Genomic DNA, 26,820 nt, shown 5'->3' on the forward strand with positions numbered 1-26,820 from the left:
GAACTCCTGGTGCCCTGTGAGGTGCTTGTGGTGTATAGCAGTTGGGTTTCTTCAGGAAGACTGTTGAGACACCACGCTGTAGTGGCTTGTACATGGCTATATTGTTCCCGCAGTCTCCCCAGCCAGCAAGGGATCAGGGCTTTTTCCTTTGCCCAGCTGTTCTGGAGGTGTCTGTTTGGATTTTTGGGTTGGATGTGGCCAGGTCCATGGGATGGGGACTGGGTATATCCCCCTCACATCTGCCACAGCACCTGCATATCTCTACATGGCCTCGGCAAGAGGAGCAGATCTGCTAGTGCAGAGGGAGCTGTGTTGCAGTAGTGTGTTTTATGATTGTTACCATGACGAATCACAATTACACTGTGGGGTTATGCTCGTAATTGTTTCTACAAAGACGGATTTGCTTTCTCCCCCTGCCCCTCCCCCCCCCCATCCCACTGACCTCAAATTATCCTTAACGATGCAAAGTTATCTGCTACTGGGTGACTTCCATGCGCTTTTGGGAAGGGGAAGCCCACATGTTAAATGGGGAAAATATTGCCCTCGTAAGTCTTTATTCAGTTTCCCTTGCCTTTAATGTTTAGTTACCAATTCACTTTTATAACTTCCATATTGAGGGAATCAAGTCCTTCGTGCCTCTGGTTATTAAATGTATGAGAAAAGTACCTTATAATACTGTGAAAGATGGCTGATTCCTTTATGGCTTCCTCAGCCCCACGTGGGGTGCGAGGGATGGATAAAAGGAGCCGCAGTCCCCACTGGGGCTGTGGTTTGCACTGGGGTGTGCCATGGGGTTCCCAGCCTCCAGGGTGTCCCATCAACATCTGCAGCACCTCTGCTTGGAGGAGGCAGGACTTGCTGGTCAAGGGTTTTAAGACACATCTTCCCTCTCTTTGCCCCCTGCAATCAAATTCATATTTGCATGGTCTGGAACTGGTGCGCCAGGAGGTTTGTTTATAATGCTAAACATATCAGGTAATTGAAAGCTAATGCTTCCGTCTGGATTGCGAGGTATAATATGCTTGGATGATGAATCAATTTTCCTGTTGCCCTACAAGAGAGAGGAGAGAAATGCTCTGCTTGCCTTTTATATATATATTTTTATGTAAAATTATGTGTGTCGGGGTGCTGCCTGCTTGTTGGCACACAATTTATTCATCTGCCCAGCACCCAAACATGAGCGATGGCTCTAACAGGGATGTGTCGTCTGCTCTGGCAGTGAATGGAGCTTATGACATCCTGGTGAAAAGTTGCTCCCCTCTGGTGTGGGCTAGATGTAGATTTGGGTAGCATGTGTACACACATGCTATATAATACTTGGTGCTTATCGAGTGCCTTGTTTAGCTATTGACTGGGGTGCTTGAAAAGCTGAGAGAGATTAGATAAATATTATCCCTGTTGTATGAGGAGGGTGAAGGAAGGCCAGACACACTAAGTAGCCTCAAGCTAATCACTTGGTAAATTGGTATTAAGAGGCTATTTTTCACCTCTATTTCATACACGTGGGCTGAAATGAGCCTGGCTGTGTTTAAATCCAGTGCATATTCTAGTCTCCCTTGCTGCATTGGCCCTGGGCTGGAAGGGGAGCATGTGGAGCTGGGCAGGTTTGCTGTGTGGTCTCAAGGTTATACCAGCCTGTGTTGTCAAACACTTCCTTGCATGTTGTCCTTCTGGGAATGAAAGGAACTGCCATTCCCATGGAGATGGTTCTGCTCACCTTCTAGCAAGTGGGGCAAGGTCCTGGCACTTCTGGAGACCAGCTGAAACCTAAACCCTTGACTTGGTGACCATATGGTCACCAGCAAGATCACTGATCTCCGTGTGATGCAGGGGCAAAGACACCTGCCTGTTTACTGGCTTCACACTGTGCCCTGGGATCTGGGAGTGAGACGTGGTGCCCGTGAGCTGCGGAGCTGGCAAACAGCTGTCTGTCACAGTGGTGGTTCTTGCATAGGACACCAATTGTGAGTGTCAGTTGTGCTGGGTCTGAAACCACAAGCAAAATAACCTCGCTACCGGGGCTCTGCCTGAGCAATATATCTCTATCACTTCTGGGACTTGAGTTAGTATCTCTTCAAGGCACTTGAGACAATTTGCCTTGCACTTCACTGCTTGGTACAGACACACTGCCTTAGAAGAGCTGGCCTCATGTAACCTATAAATGATAGCTCGGTAGGTCTGGCTCTTGTAAAGGAGAGAGGAGGAAATTCTGGGAAAGGAAAAAAGCTGCTTTAGCAAAGACACTTTTGACGCAAGAGAAAATGGATGTAAAATGCTTGTAAGTACATTTGGGTAAGAAACGAGGAGAGCAGGGGAATTCTAGTGCAGTGTTTCAGTATGAGCTGGGAGGCAAAGCCCTAGCTACTCCGAAGGTGGACTTTAATCGGTCTGTAGAAGGCACGGTGTAATAGCAGCTCTGCAGTGCAAGGACATCTGGACTAGCAGGACCCTCCAAACAGACAAGAAGTAGGAGAAAGAAATGAATATTTAAACAAACACCCCCTTCTGTCCACTCTTCATCCCCCTCCCCCCCCAAAAAAAAAATAGTGGGCAATCTCACGTGTTAGTGATGCATCTCATATGGTCTCAGTTAGAAGCTGGAATGTGTGGTTGTGCACATGGTGAGCACTTCAGGATTTGTGAAGTGTGGTATTGGTCCTGAAGCTATTGTCTTGCAGAAGAGCAGCTTACCTTAGTAATAAGTGAGGAATGCCACAGGAATATATATTTAGAGATGTTTGCAGGCAGGAGGGAGTAACCCACTGACTGTAATTCATACCTCAATGCCTGATTGTAGAGACCAGGGCAGGGCTGGGAGTTGTCACATCTGTATATGGTGTGAATGCAGCACCTGTGTTCCTGCCAGGTTAATGAATTGAGACAGAGGAGAAGGGAAGGTCTCAGCCTTCAGCAGCAATTGGGAGGATAGAAGATTTCTAGGGCAAGAAAAATCTTTGAAGGAAAAGGGGGGGGGGGAGCTAGTTGAGATGCTGAAGGACATGAAGAGGGACTTAAGTCTTACAGGTGGAGTTTCTTTGCTTGGTTAATTTGCTTTCCTGTGCAACCACTGCCAATTTTGCAATCACAGCTTTACTCCTTGAGCTTTCAGAATATGATGCATTTTTGTTTTCAAAGTGGATTCAGATGAACCCAGTCAGCGTAAAGTTACACTATTCATAAGATCATATAGAATCATTAAGGTTGGAAAAGACCTCTAAGATAATAAATCAATCAATCAACTGTTAACCCAGCACCCCTGTGCCTACATGTCTTTCCAAAGCAATAAGGAACCAAAGCAAATGGTTTTCCTGGTGTATCTTTGAGCTGCCTGTGAGCCAAGACTGATTTGCCACTTCTAGGAGCAAGGGTGTAACTCCCTAAGTTAAAAAATCAGAGGAAAAATGCAAAGAGCCATTTCTGGGAGTCCCTGAGAAGGGAAGTGTCTGTGTAGCTTTAAGGGCTCAAAGTTGCTTGCTGATCTGTGCACCTACTTCAGGATGATGCTATTTCCCTGTATTGCACTCCATGTAAATCAGCTGCTGGGTTGGGGGATTATCCTATAAGTAAGTGTATGTATTTATTTCCACTGTAGATTCTCTCGGCTCTCCCTTTATGGATGTTGCATGTCTCTGTTAACATACCAAAGCATATCTGGCTCAGCAAGCTCATGGGCTTTGTTTGGGAGGCTGAAATGCAGGTTGTGGAGTGGTATTTACAGTCCAGTGTAATGTCACATCTGGGGGGCTTGGCCGTCGGGGGCCCCCAGGTGCCTTGTAGTCCATTGCTGAGTGATCAGCAAGTCATGCCTGTGCATGTTGCTGGGAACAAGCTTGGGTATTTTTCTGCCTCTTCTAGAATGTTGCCCACATGGCTTTGAGTGTCAGGTCAAAAATAGCCTTGACTTTTTTTAGCAAACACAATCAATAAAACAAGAGCCAATCTGGCTGCTGCCTCCTTCCCAGCTGTGGTTGTTCCATAGCTCATGGCTCAGGTCTTGTCTGTTCCTCCCCAAAGGTCATTGTTTGGATGCTGTAGCTTCAGCATGTCCTGGTGGTAAATCCCCATCATCCCATTCCTGCTTTTTCCCATGCTCACTCTTTCTTTTGGAGGACCCTCTCATTTGGTTTGTAAGGATTTGCAGGTGGGAAATGCCTTCAACCTATGTTTCTAGCCTTGCCCAGTGTGGCCAAGCTGTTTGGTGACAAGTCCCAATAACTCAGTCCTGCAATCTTGTGGCCCAGGACCTGAACTTGCAGCCCTGCCCTGTCTCGGAAGGATTTCAGTGAGCTGTTGCATCTCTTGACTGATTCTTCCCAGTCTGTTTTGTTCTGCAAATGTTCGCAGAGGCCTTAGATGTTGGCAGGGAATACGAAATGACTGTAGTAATGTGCTGTTTCTCATTCTGTTGGGGACACAGACAATCCAAGCCAACGAGCAGGTCATTGAGGATGAACTGTAACTTACACTGTCATGCGGCAGCAGGTTGGGAGCTTATGCAGCATCCTTATGCTAACCCCTCTGGGTATGCAGGCAATTATGGAACATGTGGAAAGCAGAGGTGACTCTTGTGGGTCTCTGCTTTTCTTGGATCTGCATGGTGAGCAGAGAAATATGGTTAGATTTAGTCCAGGCTTTGTATTTTTCTTTCTTGAGCTGGATGGTATTTGGGGTATGGCTCAAATAGGTCTGTATCTTCTCTCACACTAATTCATCTGTTCTCGTGCAAGCACAAGGTGTAGTGAGTGCTGGAGGAGGAATGTGTGGCTCCTGTGACTGCTCTGGAAGTCGTCAAAGGTCTCTCTTCCGCTTGCTCAACCTCTGAACCACCACGTGGGGTCCTGCAACCTTCTTGCCTAGAATCATAAAATCATGGGATGGTTCTGTTGGCACAATCCTGCATCACTTGGAAATATTTCCCCTTTCCAGGGCCAAGTCCAAAGCCAACAATTGCATCAAGGCAGATGTGAGCTTGAGTGTGCATGTTCATAAACTAAGACGTTGGGCTTCTTTCACGTATTGTGTGAGGGGACCAGCCAGATATTTTTCCCCCCTTCTTGGTTCACTTTGAGAGATGACCACCTCCACCTGCTTGGCAAAAACCCTCTAGAAAATGTGCTTTCTGGTGGTAGGGTGTCCAGGTTTAATCAGGGAGAAAGCCTGAACTGGCAAAGGACTGCATGGGGGGATGAGGACTGAGCCCCTTCCCCACCACAAAGTACTGCAGCTTGTTAGGAGAGGCCCGTGGCCGTAGCCAGCTGGCCACACTGCTGCCAGCATCACTCCTGTGCTGCCAGTAGCAGGGGACCCTGTTCTCTGGGGCTGTTGATTTGTCACCTTCCCCTGGCTCTAATATTTACTGACTAACAATCCTGCAGTGACAGATGTATTTATGTTTTTGTTCTCTGTAACATACCTGCCAGAGCACCCCAGGCGACTGAGGAATTTATTATAAAGTCAGGGTTTCCAAACTAAGTTTGGTACTCACCTGCCAGGGGCATTTCCAGCCAGCAAAGAATAGGACCCCATTTGTCCACCCCAGTAAGGGACTGGATAAATATATGACTTTTTCTTTTTTTCCCCCCCATTTAGGCCCCAAATTTTTGCTGAGGTTTTATTTACATTCACTCCTCCTGCATGAGCTGTCTCAAGCATATCTTTGTTCTACCGATGAGCAGGGAGGGGCAATGACTTGGGCAAGGATGTTCAATGGATTGGTTGCACTTGTCACCCTCTGAACTGTTGGTAAAACCATGTTCTTTGGCTTTCCCAAAGCACTAGGAAAATAGAATGAAAAGCAGCGTGAGAAAGTACTTGTTTCGGCAGCGTGGTGCATACTGTATGTGTCTGAGGGTGTACATGCTGAAACCTGAGCAGGTCCAATCCCCAGAACTGTTGAAAGAATGTTGTGGCTGAAGGCAGGTGGGAAGAGGTGTGGGGCTGGGTGGTAGAGCATGATGAGCTCTTCCAGTGCTCTGTTCCCTGCATGGGCAGAGAGGCCATCTGGTTGTGCCACAGCTGAGCCTTTCCTTCTTCTCCACAGACACATAGAGAACTGGAAGAACTTGCAGACGCTGAATGCTGTCGACATGGAGCTGTACACGGGACTCCAGAGGCTGTGAGTATGTCCTGAGTGTCTTGGAGGAGAACAGCACTGGGCAGCCCTTTCCTTCCAGCAAACAGCTACAGCTTCCCTCCATCTGCAGTCTCCATGCCGTGATGTTTGGAGCCTGTTTAAGCTACTGGCTCTGCTGTACTTTGCCACAAGACTCTGCAAAATGGAGATGAATTGCTTTTTGGCCTTTGCTGGGTCTGTGAGAGGGAAGATTGTTAGCTCCTGACAGCTCTGTCAACGCACGTCAGCCCTGACCTCGCTTCTCCCCCGCAGTTCTGGTTCTGGGCTTGTGCATTGTTCTGACTCATTTTAGACCCACGATGCAAAATTCCAACTGTTTTCATCCTTTACTGCTGAGCTGTTGGTGCTCATTTAGTGCAGTCACCATCATAGTGCACAATAAGGGAATTGCATGTCCCTGCACAACGCTCTGAGCACCAGGAAAGGTTGATTTTGTGCATCAAGGAGGGGAAACTGAGGTCCATGAGATTGAACGGACTTGTCAGGTGCTTGAGAAGCCTGGCTGAGTAAGGATACCACTCATTCTCTTAATTCCCCCTCCTGGATCTGGGTGTGCCATGGTGCTGCTTGCATGAGATCCACAGCATTTCTCAGGGTTAATAGGGGAGACTGTTAATATTTTTCACTGGGAATTTTACATTATGTACAGCTTGCCTGCAGGCTGGAGGAGAGGTGTACGTTGCTGAGCACTCGATAACCAGCCCCCAGCAAGCTGTACTTTTAATACACTCACCTTGTAAGCAGGCTGGCTGCTGTTGTCATGTCACCTAAGAAAGCAGCAATGGAGTTGGGCATGCTTTTGTCTGCAGCCAATATTAACAAACCCTGGTCATCATGCTGATATGGCTTCTCCAGATCAGGGTGGGAAGAGGATTCCCCCTTCAATGTCCATAACTCTCTATGCAAAACACTTACCCCTCCTTATCAGAGCTGCAAGCAGAAGGGTCTTCTCCTGGGTCTGAGGGAGGGAAGATGGTGGCGCTGGGGGTTTGGTTTGCTGTGTGGCCAGGCAGTGCTGCTCATGAAGATGGAGGGAGAAGAGAGGAGCAGGAGGTGCTCTGGGCCACCCCAGCAAGCCTTGATGGGTGTGTGTGGAGGTCCTCACCCAGCAGCCTCTCTGCACTGAGACTGTGCTGTCACCTTATCAGATGAAGCTGAAAAGGCCAATTTGCTTATAACTCATAGGTGCTGTCTGGGGTGAGATGTGCCTCCTGGCAGGGCATTGCAGGGCTCCCAGTGTACCTCGGGTGCTGAGTGCAGGGTTTTAGAGCAGTCGTCACCCTTGACTCCATCACTGCCCTTCTGTATCCCTTTGCAGGACAATCAGGAACTCAGGACTACGAAACATCCAGCCACGCGCCTTTGCCAAGAACCCTCACCTGCGCTACATGTGAGTGCTAGTGGCTCCTGCCCCCTTTTCCCTCTGCTCCCTGTGGAAAGGCAATCCTGAAAGCAGATCCCCAAAGTGCCCATTGGGGAGAGCAGCTGGAGGGAAGGGGGATGCTGATTGGAAAAGGCAGGGAGAGGCAGTAAAGGGCTGGAGAAGGAAAAGTGAAGGTGCAGGGAAGTGCGATGGGCTGTGATGTGGGATGGGGTGAGCTCCTGCTGGGCAGCTGATGGGTTTTGGTTTCTAGTAACTGCACTGGCTTTGACCGCTGCTCTAATGAACACGTGCGTCATTACCAGCCTTGCAGTGGCGAGAGCACTTTTCTCTTTCTGCAGAGTTTGGGGGGTGGCCATGCACCCCAGCACACAGCTGGAGACTACCCTGCTATTAGCTAAAGCTGTTAGCTTTTAAGCAAAGGGCGGTTTTCCAGCACAAATCCTGGGCTGTGGGGCTGCCAGCTCTGCTTCTAATTATTGACTTCTTAAACTGGTGTCTGCAATGGGCCTGGGGTAGGGATGTTTTGTGCCAGAGAGGCTGGAGTCCTGATATTATGGGATGTTGCACAAGTGTCCAGCTGCTGGGGTACTGTTAGACAGTGGTAGGGTGTCCCAGGGAATTCCCGCATCCTTGAGGCCAAGGGCACGATTTATTTTTCTAGATATGTATTACTTTTCCCAAGGTGATAAAGGAAAGCCTGAATTTCAGGCCAGTGTGCAAGGTGCTCCGTGGGCTTGAAATATCTTGTCAAAGGGACTGTGTCCAGGATCAAACCCCTCTCAGCTCTGGTATAGATATAAAAGGTAAAAAGGGGTTGGTGGAAGGCCACTGGCCTTGGGCATGAGCTGATGCATTGGATGGAGAGCATGTGTATCCCTGCTTTTTGGAAACCAATGCTAGTGGCTTCTTCCAAGAAAAACTGATGTAGTGCTCGTTTGTTTGAGTCTGCAGATGCATGCAGACATTGATATGGGCATGTTCCAGGTGGAGGGAGATAGATGTGACCTGCAGAGCAGGGTAGATTTGTCTTTTGATGTCTGCTTGGAAATTATGTGAACTGGAAAAATCCCCAAAGCTTCCATTTTTGAAAACCAGTTACAGTCGCTATGTGATGGTAAAGAACGTGCTAACTAGGAGATCTGCAGTACCAAAGGGCATGAATAGTTAAGGGTGTGGAGAACAAGCATGGAGTCTTTTTGAGCTTAAAGTCCTTATTTTGTCGTCATAAACCCTCCTTAATGCTGACCACTGGGATTTTCCTGATTTCTGCGCTTTGTTATTTTGATTGGTAGAGTTTGTTTTGTGTTTTCTGTAGTTGTTTTTTACTGGGAAGTGTACTTTCTGAATACTGCTCCCAGTTGATTTTTTTTTTTTTTGGGGGTGGTGGTGGGTGGTGGTGTTTGTCAATTGTGCAGTTGCTGTTTATGCATCTAGCAGATAAAATGTAGAGCATTTGATTCCTTATGAAATTAGGTTGGATATGGTAGGAGTTTAGAAGGCCACGTGTGCTCATTTTGAGGCTGAATATGTTGTTAGTGTGTACACATGCAATTGTTGCTGTTTTTTCCAAAAGCGTTTGTTTTTGTCTTTTGAGATTACTTTTGAGATGGAAAAAACCCACATCCATCTTATGTCAAGAGTTAAGGTTGGTATGTGGTGATGAAATATGTGTTTGTTTACTGCTTGGACCACGTAAGATTGATCATGTTCTTAACATCTTTCTTTCCTTGCCTTTTGAAGCTCGAGGCAAGTAAGTATGTTATTTGGTTAGTGTTTGACAGTGGGTTTTGATGCTGTTCCTGGGATCTGGCAGTGTGGATGCTTGCAAGGTGGATGTCCCTCATAGTGGATGCTGGGTACCCAGGGATGGAGAGCTGGTACTTTCAGGGACGGTGGCTCCCTCTTGCTCCCCAGAGGCTCTCAGGCCATGGTGCCGCGGCTCCCTTGAGCCAGGCTGCTGTTTCTGGGCTTCTCTCTCCCTGACGGGGGGAGCGTGGTGGCTCCCGAGGCTTTGTGCAGCCTGTCAGGCACCTGGTGCTGCCCAGGCTCCCCTCCATGGCCATGGCACTGTGCAAGCGCATCGGGGTGCCTCCTCAGCTGCTCCACAGCTGCTGCCTCCCAGGAAGCTCAGCTTGCTGGGGGACTGACATTTTCTACAGCTGCTGCATGTAGGAGCCAGGGATAAAAAGATTAATAGAAATGCCACTCTGCTGTAAGTCTTGGGCTGCTGTACCCAGGTACAGTAGCTGACAGGAGCAAAGGATACTGTCCCAATCCCCTTGCGGCAAGGCTGGCTGCAGCTGGATGGTTGCAGGCCTGGGGACTGTGGGATGGTGTGCTTAAGACTGATGAGTTACTGCTACATATTATCGCTGCTGCCCTGGTTTTCCTTCTCCTTTGCTGGCTGTTTGGATGGTTGCAGGTGGAGTTGAGTCAATAAGATGGCAAATGTGTATAATAAATGACAGGGATTTCACTGTCAGGGAGGGCTGGCACAGGCTGGTGGGGACCCTGGGCTGGACCTTTGCAGGGTGCTACAAGCTGGGTCTGAGCAGCAGCAGGCACATCTCCACATGAAGCTCATGCACAAATTGTGAGGACTCAAAAACTGGTGTGGTTTCCCCCCCACCCCTCCCTCCCCATCCTGGGTTAAATCCCAACCTCCTGCTGGAGCGAGTTTTTTCCCAGTGCCTTTCATCAAGGTTTCCTCCTCTCAGATGGGCCAGTTAGCTCTGCCTTCTCCCAGCAGCTTCTATTTCTGGCCCTTCCTCTGCATGCACTTGTCTTCAGACCCCAGCTGTGCAATCACAAGCAGATCACTTATCCCAGCTCTAATTGCAGCAGCTCAAGTTTGTGGGGGTTTGTTTAATATAATGGTTCTGGATGAGGTTTGGCTTCCCCACCCCCCCTTCCCCATCACAGAGTCTGGGAGGAAAGGTGAGAAACCCATGAAGGGGATTTCCATCATTCAGCTGCCTGAGTGGTAGACCTCAAAAGTGTAGCCTGGCAGGGTCATGCCTGTCCTTTAAGGTTTGAAATCAGCTGTGTAAATGTAAGGGCCTTGAGGCCAACCTAATCAGTGGAGCAGCAGTGGGTGACTGTGAGCCAGAGGTGTGTATCTAGAAATAGCTTTGGATTGCTCTCCCTTCTCCTAGAATGAGGAGAGTTAGGGCTCAATGGCTTGTCTTAGCAGTGACAAGCTTCACAGCACCGACCTTACAGAGGCAGTTGATCCAAAATATAACAGTGGGTTTTTCAGTGTGGATCTACCTGTTCTGCTGGTAGTTGGGCTGAGGCAGTTGACTCCTTCCAGAACAATGCTGGCTGGATGTTGAATGGTGGTGGATGTGGGTCTGATCTAAACAGGATATTATTCAGTGTCATTTTGTGCTCTCACTGAGGTAGTCTTGCTGGGTAAAGTTGCATTTGTGGGTTCTGTGTTGCATTTCTGTGCAGCTTTGACAGCCTGTTGGCTAATGCAGGGATGGTCCTGAAGAACACCATGCGCTGGTTGCGGGGACCAGCAGGTCTAGGCTGTGGGAAACTGAGCCCTTGTAGCCAAGATTTGTGGAAGTTAGTGTTAGCAGGCGAGGCAGGTGACCATAGGAAATGTTTGGTGTTGACAGATAACCTCAGTCTTTGGCTTGAGGCTGTACAAGAAAACTTTAGGATGATATAGCTCCTAAATTTGAGACACATGAACCATGTGAATATGTATTTACTATGTTGCTGTGTTTAGACAGCTTACTGAGGAAACAGCCTTGTATGCTCTCACTCTCTGTCCTTCTAATAACACTGGAATGCTTTGGCCAACTTATTTGAACTAGATAGAGGATTACAAGTTAAGGATATTGAGTTCCCACATGTATCATGAAAATAGGCAGAGGAATAGTAGAGAGAGGTGGTTGTAGTGCTTTGTGGGGAATGATACAACATTATCACATTCCTTATTAGGCACTGGAAAGTCCTCAGTTTCACAGTGCATCAGGAATCAGTGCACAGGAGAGGACAGGGTCTGATTGCTGCTGGCTGAAGTGTCCAGCCTTTGCTGGCTGTGGGACAGTAGAGCTGTGCATGTAGGAGAGTAGGCTCCCAGCAGGTTGTGTCTAGAGCTAGACAAGTTGACATTTGCAATGCCTGAGTTCCCCTTTTCTGAGAATCAGGTACTTAAGAGACTGTGATTCCCTCTAAATGCTTTCCTGGGCGGCTGCGTACTCAGCCAGCCAGTCAGGAGGCACTTCCTTGTATTTGCAGAGTGTAATTGTGCACACCTTATTTATTGTGTAGCAAAGAAAACAAATTAAGGCTGTGTAATTATAGAGACAGGCACACTTTTAAATAAGGCTTAAGTAGTCAGATTTCTATTTAGAAAATTAATAATTGCTATTTCTGTCTGCATTCAGAGGCTACTCTTAAACTATCTTCTGGAGGTTTATACATGCTTTAAATTGGTTTGTGGGCTGGCCAAGACTGTCTCTCAGTGCTGTCTGCCAGAGTGAAGATCGGGCTGAGGATCAAGCTTTCCCTTCCAGAGTTCATGCAAGGGTCTTAAAGATGGAGACCTTGGAGTGCTTTGCGCTGACTGTTACTGTTTTTTGAGTACAGTATGGTCAGGTCACCTTCTGCTCCACAGGCATTTTTATCTGCGTGATCCTGTCAGTCTTTTTCTCCCAAAAATGAGAATTGAGCAAGATCTGGAAGGTGCTGGCAGGAATGTGTAGGGACCTGCTTTGTCTGGTGAAAGACTGAGCTGGCTTGATCTATGGGCTTGTTTTCATAGGAAAACCTGAGTTGTGATTAATTTGGAGCCTCCCAGAACCTCCTCTGTAGGTTGTGTTGTTTTCTGAGGATGGGGTTAGTTTTGGTGTCCTGGCTGGGTTCATGGCAGTTGTGCAGTGTCATATGAACTGGTACTGGATGTAGTTTGTAGCTTTGACATGGGAATTCCCAGACACGTGTTATGGTTTTAGGCTTTGATAGGAAAGAAACTGGGCTGCACCCCCTGAAAATTGAGGTGGCTGAGGCAGCACAAGGTTGGTGAGTTGCTCTCTGCCCTCTTCAGTGCTGTTTCAGGACAGCACTTGAAGCCCTCCAGCGGATGAGGCCCGTGCACTTTTGAAGGGCTGCAGGCAGCTGTCTTGTAAGGCTGGTAAGGTTCATCTTCTTTACTCTGTGTGTCTGGGAGCTTGATCAAGATCTTAAGATAAAATAAACAAGATATCAGATGCTGAATTACTGCAAGTATAGCACTGTTCCCTCTTGGTCATGGCTTGAGGGTAATTTTCCCCTGCTTTGTAGTTAATGTCCTGAAAGCGCCATTCTTATAAATGAAGCAGGGTTAAACTCTCTCTTCTTGTAACCAGGTCCAGGCCCTGTGACTGCCTGCAACCCTCCTATTGATTCTTGATGTCCTATTACCCTTCCTCCTCCCTCCTGATGATTTCTCCCTGCTTTGTCCTTTCATCACTACACTGCTGTCACACCCATCCTGGCAGTCTCCTCCTAATCCAAACTGTCATGTGTTAATTGCTCTTGATTTCCTGTCCACATTCTTGAGTAAGTGCAGCCTAACAAGTCTGTGTGTATTAGCTGGGTCACAGTATATGACTATATGTAAGCTCTTAGCTCACTGGGAGGGTGAAGTAAAAGGAATTTACCTAAACAACCTACCTGACAGTTTGATGTGTTTTATTTTGTATTTGCAAAGGACTAAATACGAACTGAATTTCTCCATGAGTACAGGCAATATAAGTATGAGAAAGATTTAAACAGCCTCTAATTTCTGTTAGGTGAATGTTCCTTTACTATCCCTAATTGGGCAGGCAGCTTGGGTACCCTTTGATTCCCATTTGTACTGTAAGGATATTCCTATTCCAGCCCCTTCTAGGAGTAAACCTCTGTGCTGTGATTTACTCAGGGAAGCATTTTCACCCATGTGTCTATAGTTCTATAAAATGCTGGGCATGCTTATATCACAGTCACTAAAATAAACAGCAGTAACATCTCCTCTGCTTCCATAAACATTCCTGTTCTGTCCCTGGGATGCCAGTGTAGCGCAGGTCCTTGCTGATATGCTAATCAGCAGCAGTGGTTTGATGGCTTGTTTATTACCGCAGGTGGCTGATAAGCAGTTTACTGCAGCTATTCCTTTTTCTGCAGTGGCAGATGTAGGTCCTGTTTTACCAGCCATTGTGCACAAGGCAGAGGAGAGACCAGTTCCCTGCAGGACTATGCCTTTCCTTCAGGCTGAGTCAAAATCACTTGACCTGCATTCAGAGGGCTGGGTAACTAATTCCTGGCTGCAGGCTGCTTTGCTTGGCTGTGGAGAGGGTTTATAGTATTGTAATAGGAGGTGGAGTGGTGAGTTTGACTGATGTACTCTAGTGGAACCTGAGAAATTAAGTTTCCAACTCAAGCACTGTGCACTATGCAGCAAAACTAGTCCTGCCTCAGTTCCCCATCTGAACACCTGGAATAACATTTGTTTTTTCTGCTTTTATTTGATCTATTTGCAACATAACACCTTGTACAGTTTCTAGTGAAACCTGACCTTGAATTGCGGGATGCTGTTGCAATATAAGATGAGTTATAATAATGCTATCACAAATACTTGTTGCCTGCTTGAATTCTTATGTTATGCCTGTCACTCTGGTACCTGGCTCTCAGGATTTTGCTGTGGCTTTGTCTCTTCTTCCTTAATTTGAAATGAAGAAGTTCTTTGCAGCTGCATTGTGTGCTTATGAGACTTATTTCCTTTTCTGAAGTTTGATCAATTTTCTTTTGGCAGACATGTGCAATGGGCAACTGTGGCTTTGTGAAGGTCGTGGGTTTTCCCATTCCCCCTTTAAAAAAGGCTGCAGACAATGCTGGGGACATTTTGAATGAGGTTGTTCCTACATGTATGTGTGTGTTTGTCTTTTTACAAGCCTTATTTCAGAACTGGGGTAAAATGTGAACTTCAGACAAGCTGGGTTTTTTGGAGGGCTCATCCTCTGTGACATAGTCCTTGCTGTGCAACAACAGCCTGATGAATGTCTTGTGTGAGTTTCCCTTCAAAAAGAGGCCAAGCATTCCTCTAGGATGTGATCCTGAAGATGACGTGTAGTTGTGTCTTGGTTAAACCTCACAACATCTCTGAGATAGCCAGCAGCACAGAATGAGCTGATTTCTGGAGATATGGGCATGACAAGGACTGAATCTTGTTCCTAGGCTTCTGAAGTCACTGCAGCATAGAGGTACTCGAGAAACAATCTCTGTCTGTCTCTTTTCCTTGCTCTCCAAACCCTGTGGCTCAGTTTGTTAGATGTGGTGCAAGGCATGTCCTACTTGAATATGCCAGTGTGAGAGGTGCTGCACAGGGAGGAGGACCCTCCCCAGGAAGGACCGGAGGTCAAGGAAACCTGCTTGAGAGCTGCTGGGAGAAAGTGTGAGCAATCATGACAGGACAAGTGAATTTTAAGTGACTGCAGAAGTTCTCACCTGTCATCTTTCTTTCCATGATACTGGTTTACCAACAGTGTGATTGTAGGGCTGATTTTCCCTTTTTGATGTACAGGCAATAAACACCAGGGCAGAAAAATAGAAACATTAAAATCATATGTTATTTGAGCAATAAGGTATGACAGGACATGAAGGATGGGACATTAATTCATGATGCTGTGTGACTAGGCAAGAATTTAAATGTCGTAAGTTAAGCAGTCATGTGTTTTGTTGGAATTATAAAATTTTATTAGAAAACTGAGTGAGGGGGTGGAGTTTCTCACCATACCCCTCCCCTCATTTGTATTTGTGAAGGGATGAGCTGTGTATTATGTCAGATGCAAGAGACCATGGATTACTTACAAGGCTGCTGGTAAAAGCCAAAGGTTTTTCTTCCCCAGGAGATGTGGGTAACTGTGTCTGTAGACTTGCCTAGTGACTGAGGATGAGTATGTTTCATGTCTTCTGTCCTCTGGCGTGCCGTGAAGTTATGCATGGCAGCTCTACTGGTGCCCACGGGTGTCCCGTCGGGTGGGGCCGTGCCTGGCGCCCCGCGCGGCCGCTCTTCAGCACCACGGACAGGGCCGGCAGGCTCCGTTCTGCCCGCGCCCCCCTTGCCCGCAGCCACCAGCCTCCTGCTTCCAACCCAGATGCTGACCTTCCTGCCTTCCCTGCTTCCCGGCCTCCAGCCCAGACCTAGCCTTCCTGCCTCAGACTGGGCCTCTCTGCTTCCCACCCTCCAGATTTCCAGGCCTCCCTTCCTCCAACTCAGTTCTCCAACCTCCTGTTTTCTCTGCCTGCATCTGGGCGTCCTTGCTGCCAAATCAGCTCTGACCTCTCTGTAGCCTAGAACCAGCCCCAGCCACCCTGCCTACAGCATGGGCACTGGCTTCATCCAGGCCTCTGCCCTCCTTGCATCTCTGCTTGCAGCCTGGCCTCTGACAGGGCAGGCCTCTGGCAGGGAGGCTGCTCCCTGCCTGCACTGAAGCTTCCCAGCTTCCCTGCCTCTTGCTCAGCTCTAACCTGCAGCTTGGCCTCCCTGCCTGCTGCCCCTGCCTCCTTTGCCCTTCTCTTGGAACAACCTCATTCCCCTTCCAGCCCCAGCCAAGCACCCTAGGCCAGTGAGTGGAGCAGTGGCTGTGCACACCTGACTGCAGGTACAAGATGGATCAATCCATCAGGTGTGAGCCCACCTGAGTGATGGCCAGCCTGGTTTCACTGCCAGCTGCACCTTTATTCTTCCATCTCCCCTGCTATGAAGCCAGTCTGCTGAGATGCCTGTTTGACAGATGCAATATAAACTTTCTGAACTGCAGTGGCTCCTGGCACTGGCTTTGTTCTGCAGAGTGAACGAAATTGTCTTGCAGCACTGCTACCCTGCTGCTTGCTGTCTGTGGGTTTCTCACATGAGTAGTTCTCTGGGAGGACTGCTGTCCAACCTCACTGCAACCGCAACCTGTGGGCTTTGGCAAAACGTTTGTTGTATTCAGTTGTGCATGTTGATAATTGCGGGCAATTTGCTGTCTCAGAATAATGAAGGAATGCCTGCTGCAGACTGAAGCACTCAGTGCTTCATGGTGATTAGTCTTTTAATTTGAAAATATTCCTCACAGTGACCAATATCTGAAGATAATGGGCAGGTAAAAGAGACTTCTGTTTAAGTACAACAGGTACTAAGAAGAGCAGGAAACATGTAACTACTGTGTCCAGATATTCTTGTCCTTTTTTGACAGAGCTAATTGTGAAAGACAAAACATGTTTCTGCTTTTGGAATAGTTAAAAGTGAGGAGTGTAGCAAGCAAGCTTTGCTGGACTTTGACTGTATTAAGTCACCAACAGTTCCCTGTCCCCCTCAGCCAAGTGTTCCTGGGGCTGTGATGAGGCACATCATAGCATGGCTCAGGTGTAGCTGCAGGCAGGTCTCTGTTTGGAACGTTACTCTTCTTTGTGTGCTCAGCTACTGCAAATAGGAACATTTCTGCCCAAAAGGCTATGCCCATGCTCAAGTGTGCTCCCAGGTATCTGCTGCCTCCTTACTCTGCATTCCAACCCCATGGGCGCCTGGAGGCAAGCAGCAGCCTGGTGCAAGGCAGCTCCCTGCTTAATGCTGTCTGTCTCCTAAGCCGAGTGTTTTTCTTGCTGTTTGATGAGGTGTAGCTGGAGCACATCAGCCTCACCTCCTGTGGCGGACAGGAGCCTCTGCACAGCATGGGAGATGGCAGCTGCCATCTCCACTGGCTCACGGTGTGGTCTCTATGGTCTGCCATTCCCCATGTGTGCACCTCCCCATGCCTACCCACTGCCCCTGCATGCCTCCCAGTTCTGTTCTCTCGTAGTATCCAGCTGCTGCTCCTGGGCCCCTGTGCTGTGGGTGCAAGTAGCTCTGTTCCCCGCTGAGGTGGGGTGAGTGCTGTAGGCTAATGGCAGGCTTTCTTTTCATTAGCTGGTGTAAACACAGCTCTTTGGCAGGAGCCTGATTTTCTGAGCCCAGGAAGACCATTTTTCCTTTTATCTATAATTTAGTGAAGTGTCAAGCCACAAAAGTTTTAACGATAATAAGCAGCAGAGGAAACTTATTTATTCACTGCAAAAGGTGGGTTTCATTCCAGGGCTATGTGGTTTGTGATTTTTTTTTTTTTTTTTTGTACTCTTCCATCACAAGAAATGTTGGCTGCTCATGCAACCTTCCTTCCAGTGTGTTCAAGTGACCTTCTCTGGGAAGCTCACCACTGCAGTTCCTGCTTGGCTCAGTGGCTTTCCAGCCCTTCTCCCATGCAGGACCTGTGGGCCAAGCAAACTGGGAAAGAAGTAAGGAAAAATATAGCGAGGTGGGAGTATCCATGTGCTTGGTGAGGTATGACTCCCTTTTCTCCTATTGTGAGTTCCCCATCTTTCACTTTCTCCTGCTGCTGTGCATCTTTTGCATCTGCTTCCCAGACCAGCCTTTGTGATGGATTTGACTGCTAAGGAAAAGCAGGGAAGGCCTTTTCTGGGATTATGTGTAGCGCTTGCCTTCTGTCAGCCTATGAAGCTACCAGTGGTGACTAGAGAATAAAAAGTGGATCCATGTCATATGGAAGGACCAGGGCTCCTTCCTGAAGTGCAGAAAGGCAGAGAGTGGAGCTTGGGGCTGGTCAAAGATGAGCAGGGATGGGATGTGGCTGTGGGAGGGACAGGGACCAGTCTGGAGAGAGACAGTTGCAAGAAAGGATTAGAGCAAGAAGTCGTTAGGAAAGAAGGTTGAAACGGAGCAGAAAGGGGATGGTGTGTAGAAAAGGTGATGGGGAGAATGGATCTGGGGAGGGAGGGTTGACTGGGGAAAGGAAGAAGCATGTGTTGGGGGAGCTCTGCAGGAGGAAGCAAGTGTAAGGGAGAAATGGATTTGCTAGAAAATACTTGGGATTGTGCCTTTGAATTAACCAGAACCTTCCTCTCCCCCTTCAATGTGGCTTTGCAGGCAATATTAGAATCTTCCTAATTATTTTTCTTGGACGAGTTTTGCGATCCTGATGATATTAATTATTCTTAAAGGTCAACAGCACTCACTTGAATCCCCTTCTGTTCTATCATGTAATCAGTTAATTAATTGGAAACCATTTAGCAGTGTCTGCCGAGAGCTTAGCCTGCCTTATGCCCTGCTGTTTTGCTATTGCTGGGAGATATATATGTGTGTGTGTATATATATATATTCATATTTGTATCCCTTCCTTTCTTTAGAGGCTCTGCAGAGCTGTTGGTACCATACCAGCCCATTGCAGCCCCTGGCACCCCTCCCAAGGCAGGCAAATCGGAGCTCAGGCACAGCTGTTACTTTTCTCTTTACTACCCCCCTGCAAGAGCAATGTTTGAGATTATTCAGGGCTCATTGATTTCTGGGCATCCAAGTAGGTGGGGATTTTTTTTCCCAACACAAATTTGATGCAAGAGCCCTCTAAAAGCTGAGAGTACAGTTCTAGTTCTGGAGGTAGCAGGAGGACCAGTCCCTGTCCCAGCAGCACTGTGCTTAATGTGTTGAAGTTGAGGCTCCTTTGTGGACCTTGTTCAGCTCTCCCAGTGCCTCCCTGCACATTTGGGGTGATGTCCCAGCTGGAGTGGTACCTCCTGAGCACCTGTCCTTGCTGCTTCAGTGTATTCAAGGTGGAGGTGGTAGGAAACACTCAGAGGCCTGGAAGGGCACGTCTTTGGGTTCTGGTGTCACTGTGTACTTGGAGACGCTGGGAAATGCCCCTTGGACACATCCCTGCACTGTGTCCTTGAGCTGTGCCTCGCTGCAGCACAGAACTCTCTTCTCGTGCATGGAGTGATTTGGTTTGCTCTGGGTCCACTGGAAACCTGTGAGTAAGAGGCATTCCGCAGTCATTCTCTGTTCCTAGCTCAAAGAAACATGCATCTTGAAGCAAACAGGCAGGATAAACCCAATCCCTCACTGGAGATATCAGCCGGCAACCCTTATTCTCAATCGGCATGCATCTCCAGTATTATTTCTGCATGCTGAAGCAGGAGAAAAGCCCAGCATACAGTTATATTCCAGGCCTAATGGATCTAAAATTACTACAGTTTCAGAGAGAAGAGATGGGGTGGGGGCAGAGCAGCCCTGAGGATGTCTCAGCTGGAGGAGGGCAGCCCTGGGGAAGGGCTCTTGCCAGTTGCAGGTTGACTTTTCTTTTTCTTTGAGCAGAAGACTGGCATGTTCCATGGATGCTGCTGGATTCTGCCCTGCAGGGAAGCTGGCAGGCAAAGAGAAAGCAACTGCAGGGCTGACCCAGCTTTTAACCTTTCCTTGGGTCCTCTGAGGGCCCAGATGTCTTTGGATAAGAGCAGTGGAAACTGCACACAACAAGGGAGAGATGAATGTAGTCCAGAGGGCCAGAGCCCTGCATCTGATCCACCTCGGAGCATAGGGGACAATATTACCCACATCTGCTTATGGCTTCCCATCTGTACCATGTGCTGAATTAAAACTGTGAGCAACAGTAAGCTCTGAGGGATGATTTGTCTCCAAACAAAGCTTCATGCAGCTGGAGATGCCTCAGAAGAGATGAATTTGAGGGTGTGGAAGCATCATGGGGTAGGAGATGGACTTTAAAATGGCCTTTAAAGTGTTTCAGGATGGGCTGTGATGAAGGCAGCAGCAGGACATGACTTGTTTCATTGGCAAAGGTAGTGGGAGGAGAGGCGTGGGGCAGATGTGCTGCTGGCGCCGGCTGCGGGAGCCCTGTGATGGAGGCGTGGTGCCTTACGCCTTCCCACTTGTTCTGCAACTTCTGTTTTGTAATGCTACTTTTTAAAGAATAATGCAGGAGACCAGCCCCTTCCACCTCCTTTAGTCCTCTTTCAGTGACAGCTGGGATTTTACAAATTAAGATTGTGCAGCTGGCGAATAGAGAGGGGTTGGTGGTTCTTCCTCCTGCATTGCAATTCCAGGACTAGCGGGTGTGCATGTGGAGTGTCAGGGTCTCTTCTTGCACATCACTGATGATGGTCTCTTGCTCTCCTCTAATGCAGGACGCTCTGAATTTGGGAAATTATTGCAAATTCTGGCTCTAGCCCTGGAACAAGAAGTAATTTGAGGGGATGAGATAATGTGATGGGACATGCTGTGTGACAGATACCTTACAAGGCGCAGGACAGTACCTGTGGACATGAGAAAATAATTACTCTGTCCATACTTACAAAGGAAGATTGGACCTTGTAGGCTTTTTTTTTTTTATTCTGTTGTGTTTGCAGCCAGTAGACCTGGGCATTGCTAAGGGGTTGCCCAAGAAGCAGAACTGGACTGCAGGAAATGCCGAGCCATGGCTGGAAGACCTCTGTAAACTGTCTTACCCTCCATAGCACCAATACACATGTCCTGGTGCTGAGCCTGGACAGGGAGCTAGCAAAAACTGCTAGCAGCTATGAAATCTCAGGCTGACCAACTTAACACCGTGTCCCATTCTGCTAACTCTTTGTGGGCATGCGAGGCTTGCAGGTGCTTGTCATTGCCCGGTGCTTTTGCAGGCTCTATCTCATGCCTGTCCTGTTGGGGTTTTGTGCTGAGCTATCAGAGATTTCAACTGAGTCTAATATTCGCAGATCCTAATTTGTGGGAAGGCCTATGCTGCCATAGCTTCTGGGACTCACTGGGGTAATTTTAGCACATTCATTAAGGGAGGATAGTACATTTTTTCCCTTAATGAGCAAAGCTGCTTACTAAACAGGAAAAGGAGGGGAGAGGGAAGAGGAGGGCAGGGCACGTAATGGGGAGTGTAACATTGCTTTTAGAGGTCACTGGAGTTATCTGGCAGGGACAAGCAAGCTCCAGAGTGACTTTCCAGCATTTCTCTAGTTCAAACCCAAAGTTTTAGCTGCTTTTGCTGCAGAAATGAAGCCTGCATGGAGCTACCTCTACACCTACAGCAGCATGTGAGGCTGCCTGCATCGCTCTGTCCTGCTGCCACCAGCACCCGGTCAAGGCAGCAGTGAGCTGTGAGATGATGGGAAGCACCCATTGTGCCTAGAGCACAGGGGGTATCAATGGAGACCCACGCGGTGCCACCAGGGTATCCAGTGCTGGGAGCTGCAGCTGAGGACGTGTATCTCTCCTCATTTCTGCTAGGCAGTTGCTCATGCTCTCTCAGTCCCAGCTGTTCTACGCAGTTAATCCCTCCCACCCCGACCAGGATTTTCAGAGTGGCACTGTGTTATTAAAACGTGTGAAAAACTTCTGTCATGCAGAACTAAATGTGTCAGGTTGGAAATAAGGGTGAGTGGGGGACGGAGATGTGTGGAGGAGGGACAGGCAAGGGGGGTCCCTCCCCAGCAGCAGTGTTTCTACCATTGCATTGGGCTGAACAGCATAATATAGCTTACAGTTTAATTACAGGGGCTCCTGCTTGTTGGTGTCATTAATGAGGCATCTGGCTTAATTTAGCTGAATAAAAATGGCTTTAATAGTGGAAACACTTTTGGCTGCTGGGTAATTGAGGGAAGAAAAAACATGCTGTCTCCTTTTGCACTAAAGTCCATTTGTTCTGGGCTGCATGGATCCAGACCCCTCTCTTGTCTCATGTCCACTCACCTCTTTTCAAGAGCAGGAGGAGGATGGATGGAGGGAGAGAGCAGGAACCAGGACTTTGCTGTCACTCAGTGATAATGTTCCACCTTTGAGGTGTGTGTGGGCTTGCTGGTGGAGAAGGCTGGTTAGGGATATGGTATGACAAGCTGCCTGCAAAGCAGAAGGCTTAGGAGCATGGGTGCTGTAGCAGGAGGAGAACGGAGTGGTGTTGAGCCTGTGTCACAAGTGGGTTGGGTGTCTGCTGCCCTGGACCTGGTCCAGGCGAGCTTCATCCAACACCTTCTCCCTACCCAACCCCTTTGAAACCTGCTCCAGAGGCAAAAAGGAGCCTGGCAGCTATTTCTAAAGACTGCCTTAGTGGAAAATAGTGTCTTGTGAGTGATGGAGAAAATGTCCTATGGCAAAGCAGTACTTTGAGTGTGCTCCAGTAGCGCTGTTGGCAGGTCTGTCCTGAGAGAGACAGGCTGCTGTTTGCCACTGAGAAATACGCAGGGAAGGTGTTTTGCTTCCCTCATCCTGTGTTTCCTCGACACGTGATGTGCCGTATTTTATTATAGGTGGAGCTGATGCACAGGCTGGTATAAAGGTTGTCTGGCATGCTTTGCTACAGGACTGCTTCCACTTTCTTATAACTCTGCCCAGTTATGATTGATCAGGCTGAAGTTTTCTGTGTTTGGTGTCTGCTCCTGGCTGAATGACTTTTTTTTGTTGTTTTTTTTTTTTTAAATGATTTCTTCCTAGTTTCAGATAAAGTCCTGTTCACATGTTTGACATGGTGGATGGGAGAGGGGGAAAGGGGTTGTTTTGCTTGTGGTTGGAAATACTGGTGATGTTTCTGTTACAAAGCACCTGCATCCTCCTTTTGTGGAGGGGAAGAAACTTTGTCAAAGGGCAGATTTTGCTTGGAAGACTTGATTTTGCTCTGGGATGTTTCCTTACATTGGGACAATGGCTCTTGATCCAGCTGGAGGGGATAAGTTTTGCAAAGAATATTTGAGAGCATATAGGGGAGACAAGGAGTGGCAGCTCTTGTTGGGACACTGGGGGATGAGAAGATGTAGAGGCAGGGAAGTTGATAGGAAATTTGGGCATGGATAAGGAAATTGGTCTGAGAAGTATTTGGGAGTGGCTGGAGAGTGATAAGTAGTGTGACTCAGTGTGCTGGGGAGAAGCAGCTGGATGAGGGGGAAGGCAAATGGATCGGAAAGGAGAGACCTGGGTGCAGGAGGGTGGGGGTTCAGGTAGCTGCAAACAATGGGGATCTGGAGGTGACAATGGACTTCCAGCCTTGGAGACAGTGGCAGGAAGGCAGAATGGACAGCTGGAGCTGGAAGACATTTAGTCCTGGCTGGGAGGGCCTTGATTTTTGCCAGTTCTCTCTATTTATACTCTACAAAATATCGGGAAACTCATTTTCTGGTAAAAGCTGAGGTTTGAGCATGGGGGGAACCTCACAAGTGCTGAACAGGAGTTACAGAGCACTGGAGCTCAGAGGTTCACCCGTGGAGCCGTAATTTAATCTTCTCATGTGCATACGGCCTCTAATTACGCAGTCACACGCTATCTTCCCTGGGAAACCTCCCCCATCCGGCGCACGGGATGGATCTATTCTGGGGAAAAAATCAGTGCTGTGCAGTGAGGTTTTTCCATAGCAGCTCCATATCTTTTGCAGCAGGGGTCGGCAGATATACCCTTTGGATGTGGAAACCCAATCCTGACATCTCTGATTTTTGGCGCATTGGCTTTGTGACTGAAATTGTGTATTTTTAATGTATGTTCATGTGTGCACCCCTTTCTGTCTCTGTTCTGAGATCAGGGACCTTTGCAAGGGTCCATTGCAAGGACCCTTCTGACATTTTAAAGTGTCCAAGATGTCTGTTTCCAATGACAAACATGTTCCTCCCCGTGTGTGTCCTGGTTCATCTGAAACAGACGTTGGTGTCTGTCCCTGACCAGCTCTGCAGGGGTTGATGGTCAGGCTGGATCAGATGCCAGCTTTGCCCTTTGAGAGCATAGTCTCCTGCCAGATGTGTGTGAGTGAAGACCCATCTCCTCTTTTCTTAATACTTGCTGTGGCTGTCTGGGGGAGGAAGAAGGTGGTAGGAGTTGGTTTCCAGGGATATAGTAGATGAGAAGCGGAGCACATCTGCCTGGCAAAGCTCCTTGCATCAGTGGCGATGTTTCCTTTCTCCATCTCTCTGTCCTAAATTGTAATAACACGATCATGCTATTTTTGATTCCCTTATTTGCGTGGAAAGCCTGTTGTTTTTTCTCTTCTCTTTCAGAATCCAATTTTCTCTTGACATTTCTGCCTAATGTAGCAAAACATGACCTTTGAGAAAGGACATTCCATCAAGATTCACTCCCTCCTCTGCATCTCTGCCTCTCTCCCACATCTTGCTGTCTCTCATGCATCCCCCTTTACGGTTCCTTCTTCTCCCTGGGTTGGGGGAGGGAGTTTACTGTCTCATTTTTCAGTAGCAGGGAGCTGCTCCTTCCCCTCCTACTTTTCATCTGTCTTTGCAAAGTTTCCAGGTGCTCAGCGCTCTGGGGTGGATAAGAGAGGGAGTTTCGCAGTATTTTTTTTCCCCCTGCTTATCTTCACCTGCTATTTTTGCTGCCTTTCTAAACTTTATCAGAGGCTGGAAGCAGTTTGTCTACAGCCATAGGAATGGTGGGATCTTAGTCATGTGAAATGAGGTACCTGTGGTTTGCCATGGTTTCCGCAGCAGGATAGTCTGATGTGAAGCAGAGCCAGAATTTAATGATGCAGCACTGTGCCATCGTGGTGTTTAGGCTTATTCTTCTGCCAGGCTTGTGGAGAGCCTTTGGGATGATGGTTTGCTGTGTGAGCGGCAGCGGCTTCCCCACTCCTAATTGCAGGGTTTTGGGCTTTGCCGTATTGCTTGGTGTCAGGTGGGACAGGACCAGAGTTGCTTTTTTCTTGTCGATCCCTGGGCTGTGCCCTCTCTGCATTTGCCCAACATGTGTCTGCCCTTGCTGCAACCCTGTAAGGTGACAAATTAATATCTCATCCAATATCCTCATGCATCAGACCTGTGCTGGCAGGACCCATTCCAGGATTTGTTCTCTTGGTTTTTGCATGTTTCTGCAAATTAAACAGGGATTGTGGGTTGAGCCTGGGATGGCTGGCCTGCCTATTGTCACCTCTGTGCCACCTTGTTCCCTACCTTCTCTCTGGCCTGCTGAGGGTTTAATGAACCTCTAGGTGGTTCATGCCTCTGGCACTTCAACATCCTTTCCAGTGAGCAGGGCTGAGGCAGGAGGGCTCCCGCAGCCTTGCACTGAGCTGCCTTACCTTCCTGCAGCCCACTTGGTGGCTTGCAATGGAGAGGGAGGTGGTGGGGACAACGTTGGATTCGGCAAAGGATGCGAGGCAGCACCTCCTGTGTTTTCTGGAGGCCAGCATAGATAAGGGGGGGTTTGGGTTTCTGCCAGAGCCTGTGACCACCCATTCCTCTGCTCACCCTATGCATTGGTGCCTCGGTTGGCAGCTCTCAGGCTGGCTGGGCATCTCCAGGAAGACTTCCCACTACAGAAAGCATTTTGTTACCATCTTCTCCTGTTATTAGAAACCTGGGGTTTTTCTCTTTCTGCTTAGTCTACCCCAAACACATTTCTTCCTTTTGTTTTTAGTACTTTGGTTGCTTTTATACTCTCTTATCCTCTCTGGCTTTCAGCTGAAGAGGTGATATCTGCTGGGTTGCAAAGCTTTCCCAGGTAGATGAGATTTGTTTTTTGCAAGTTTGGGCAGATGGAGAGAGGGATGGGGAGCTGTTGGTGGCTGTAGCAGGGGTACCCCTGGATGCAAACAACATGTAGCCATACCAGGACACTTCAGGCACACAAATAGTGCAGATCATATGATAACACCTTGGGTAATCATCGTGCTGTCAGTTTAACCTGGCTGTTACTATTTTTAACATGATGTTTGTACTTAATTTTTTTTGTTCAAGGTGTGAAATTAGACTTGTTCTTTCTGCTTATGGTTGGTTGAGCTCCAGATTTATGGGCAAGAATCAGACACATCTTGCTCTGTTTGGATTCTTTTTTTTTTTTTTTACATGGCAGCAGGATAAAAACAATTTTCCCCCTTGGTAAAAATTAAGTAAAATAAGAAACTTCCAATTGGGTTTGTACTCATTAAAATAGCTCATTATGAAATCTAAACTTGGGTCCTAAACTACTTGACAACCTCCCTGTAGAGGAGGACGATGAGCTCTGAGGAGGGCCATGTGCAGGAGAAATTATTTACCATGACTACTACTTTTTTTTTCTTGTTAATTTTCAGAGACCTCTCTGGGAACCGGCTCACCACTCTGTCATGGCAACTCTTCCAGACCCTGCGACTCTTTGAACTGTAAGTCCCACCCTGGAGGTATCTCCTGGGAGAAGAGGGGAGGCTGAGTGGAGGAATGATTTCAAAATAGAGCTATTTTGAAGCCTGTGAATAATTACCTATAACTCCACCAGGCAGCACCATTCTTGGGAGGGTTTCCGGGGTATGAGAGTATGAGAGCACCAGAGCAGAACTGCTTCTCTTTTAACTCTCCAGCACCCGGCTAATTAACGTCAGGATGATGAACAAGTCATGCTTGGGGTAGTAACCGGTTGACTAACTCTTGGAACACATTAGAAATACTTACTAAGCCAAATTTTGAGTGAATCTTCTCAAATACTTGATCCTCATCTGTTGTAGGGTAGGGCTAACTGTTTTTTCCTTAGCTCATGGACATGCTTTGTAAG

At 47.9% G+C, this 26,820-nt stretch overlaps 1 protein-coding gene across 3 annotated transcripts in view; it reads left to right on the plus strand.

Moving 5' to 3' along the window:
- Positions 1–26,820, plus strand: part of NTRK3 (neurotrophic receptor tyrosine kinase 3) — a 218,698-nt gene that overhangs the window by 27,216 nt on the left and 164,662 nt on the right. For all 3 annotated transcript variants that reach the window (XM_075100595.1, XM_075100594.1, XM_075100596.1), the window contains exons 2-4: positions 6,041–6,115; positions 7,452–7,523; positions 26,366–26,434. In XM_075100595.1, the coding sequence (XP_074956696.1) occupies positions 6,041–6,115; positions 7,452–7,523; positions 26,366–26,434 (216 nt within the window). The remainder of the gene's footprint in view (positions 1–6,040; positions 6,116–7,451; positions 7,524–26,365; positions 26,435–26,820) is intronic.

Source organism: Phalacrocorax aristotelis, chromosome 7 (genome assembly GCF_949628215.1).
Source record: "Phalacrocorax aristotelis chromosome 7, bGulAri2.1, whole genome shotgun sequence".
In the NCBI taxonomy this organism is placed as follows: domain Eukaryota; kingdom Metazoa; phylum Chordata; class Aves; order Suliformes; family Phalacrocoracidae; genus Phalacrocorax; species Phalacrocorax aristotelis.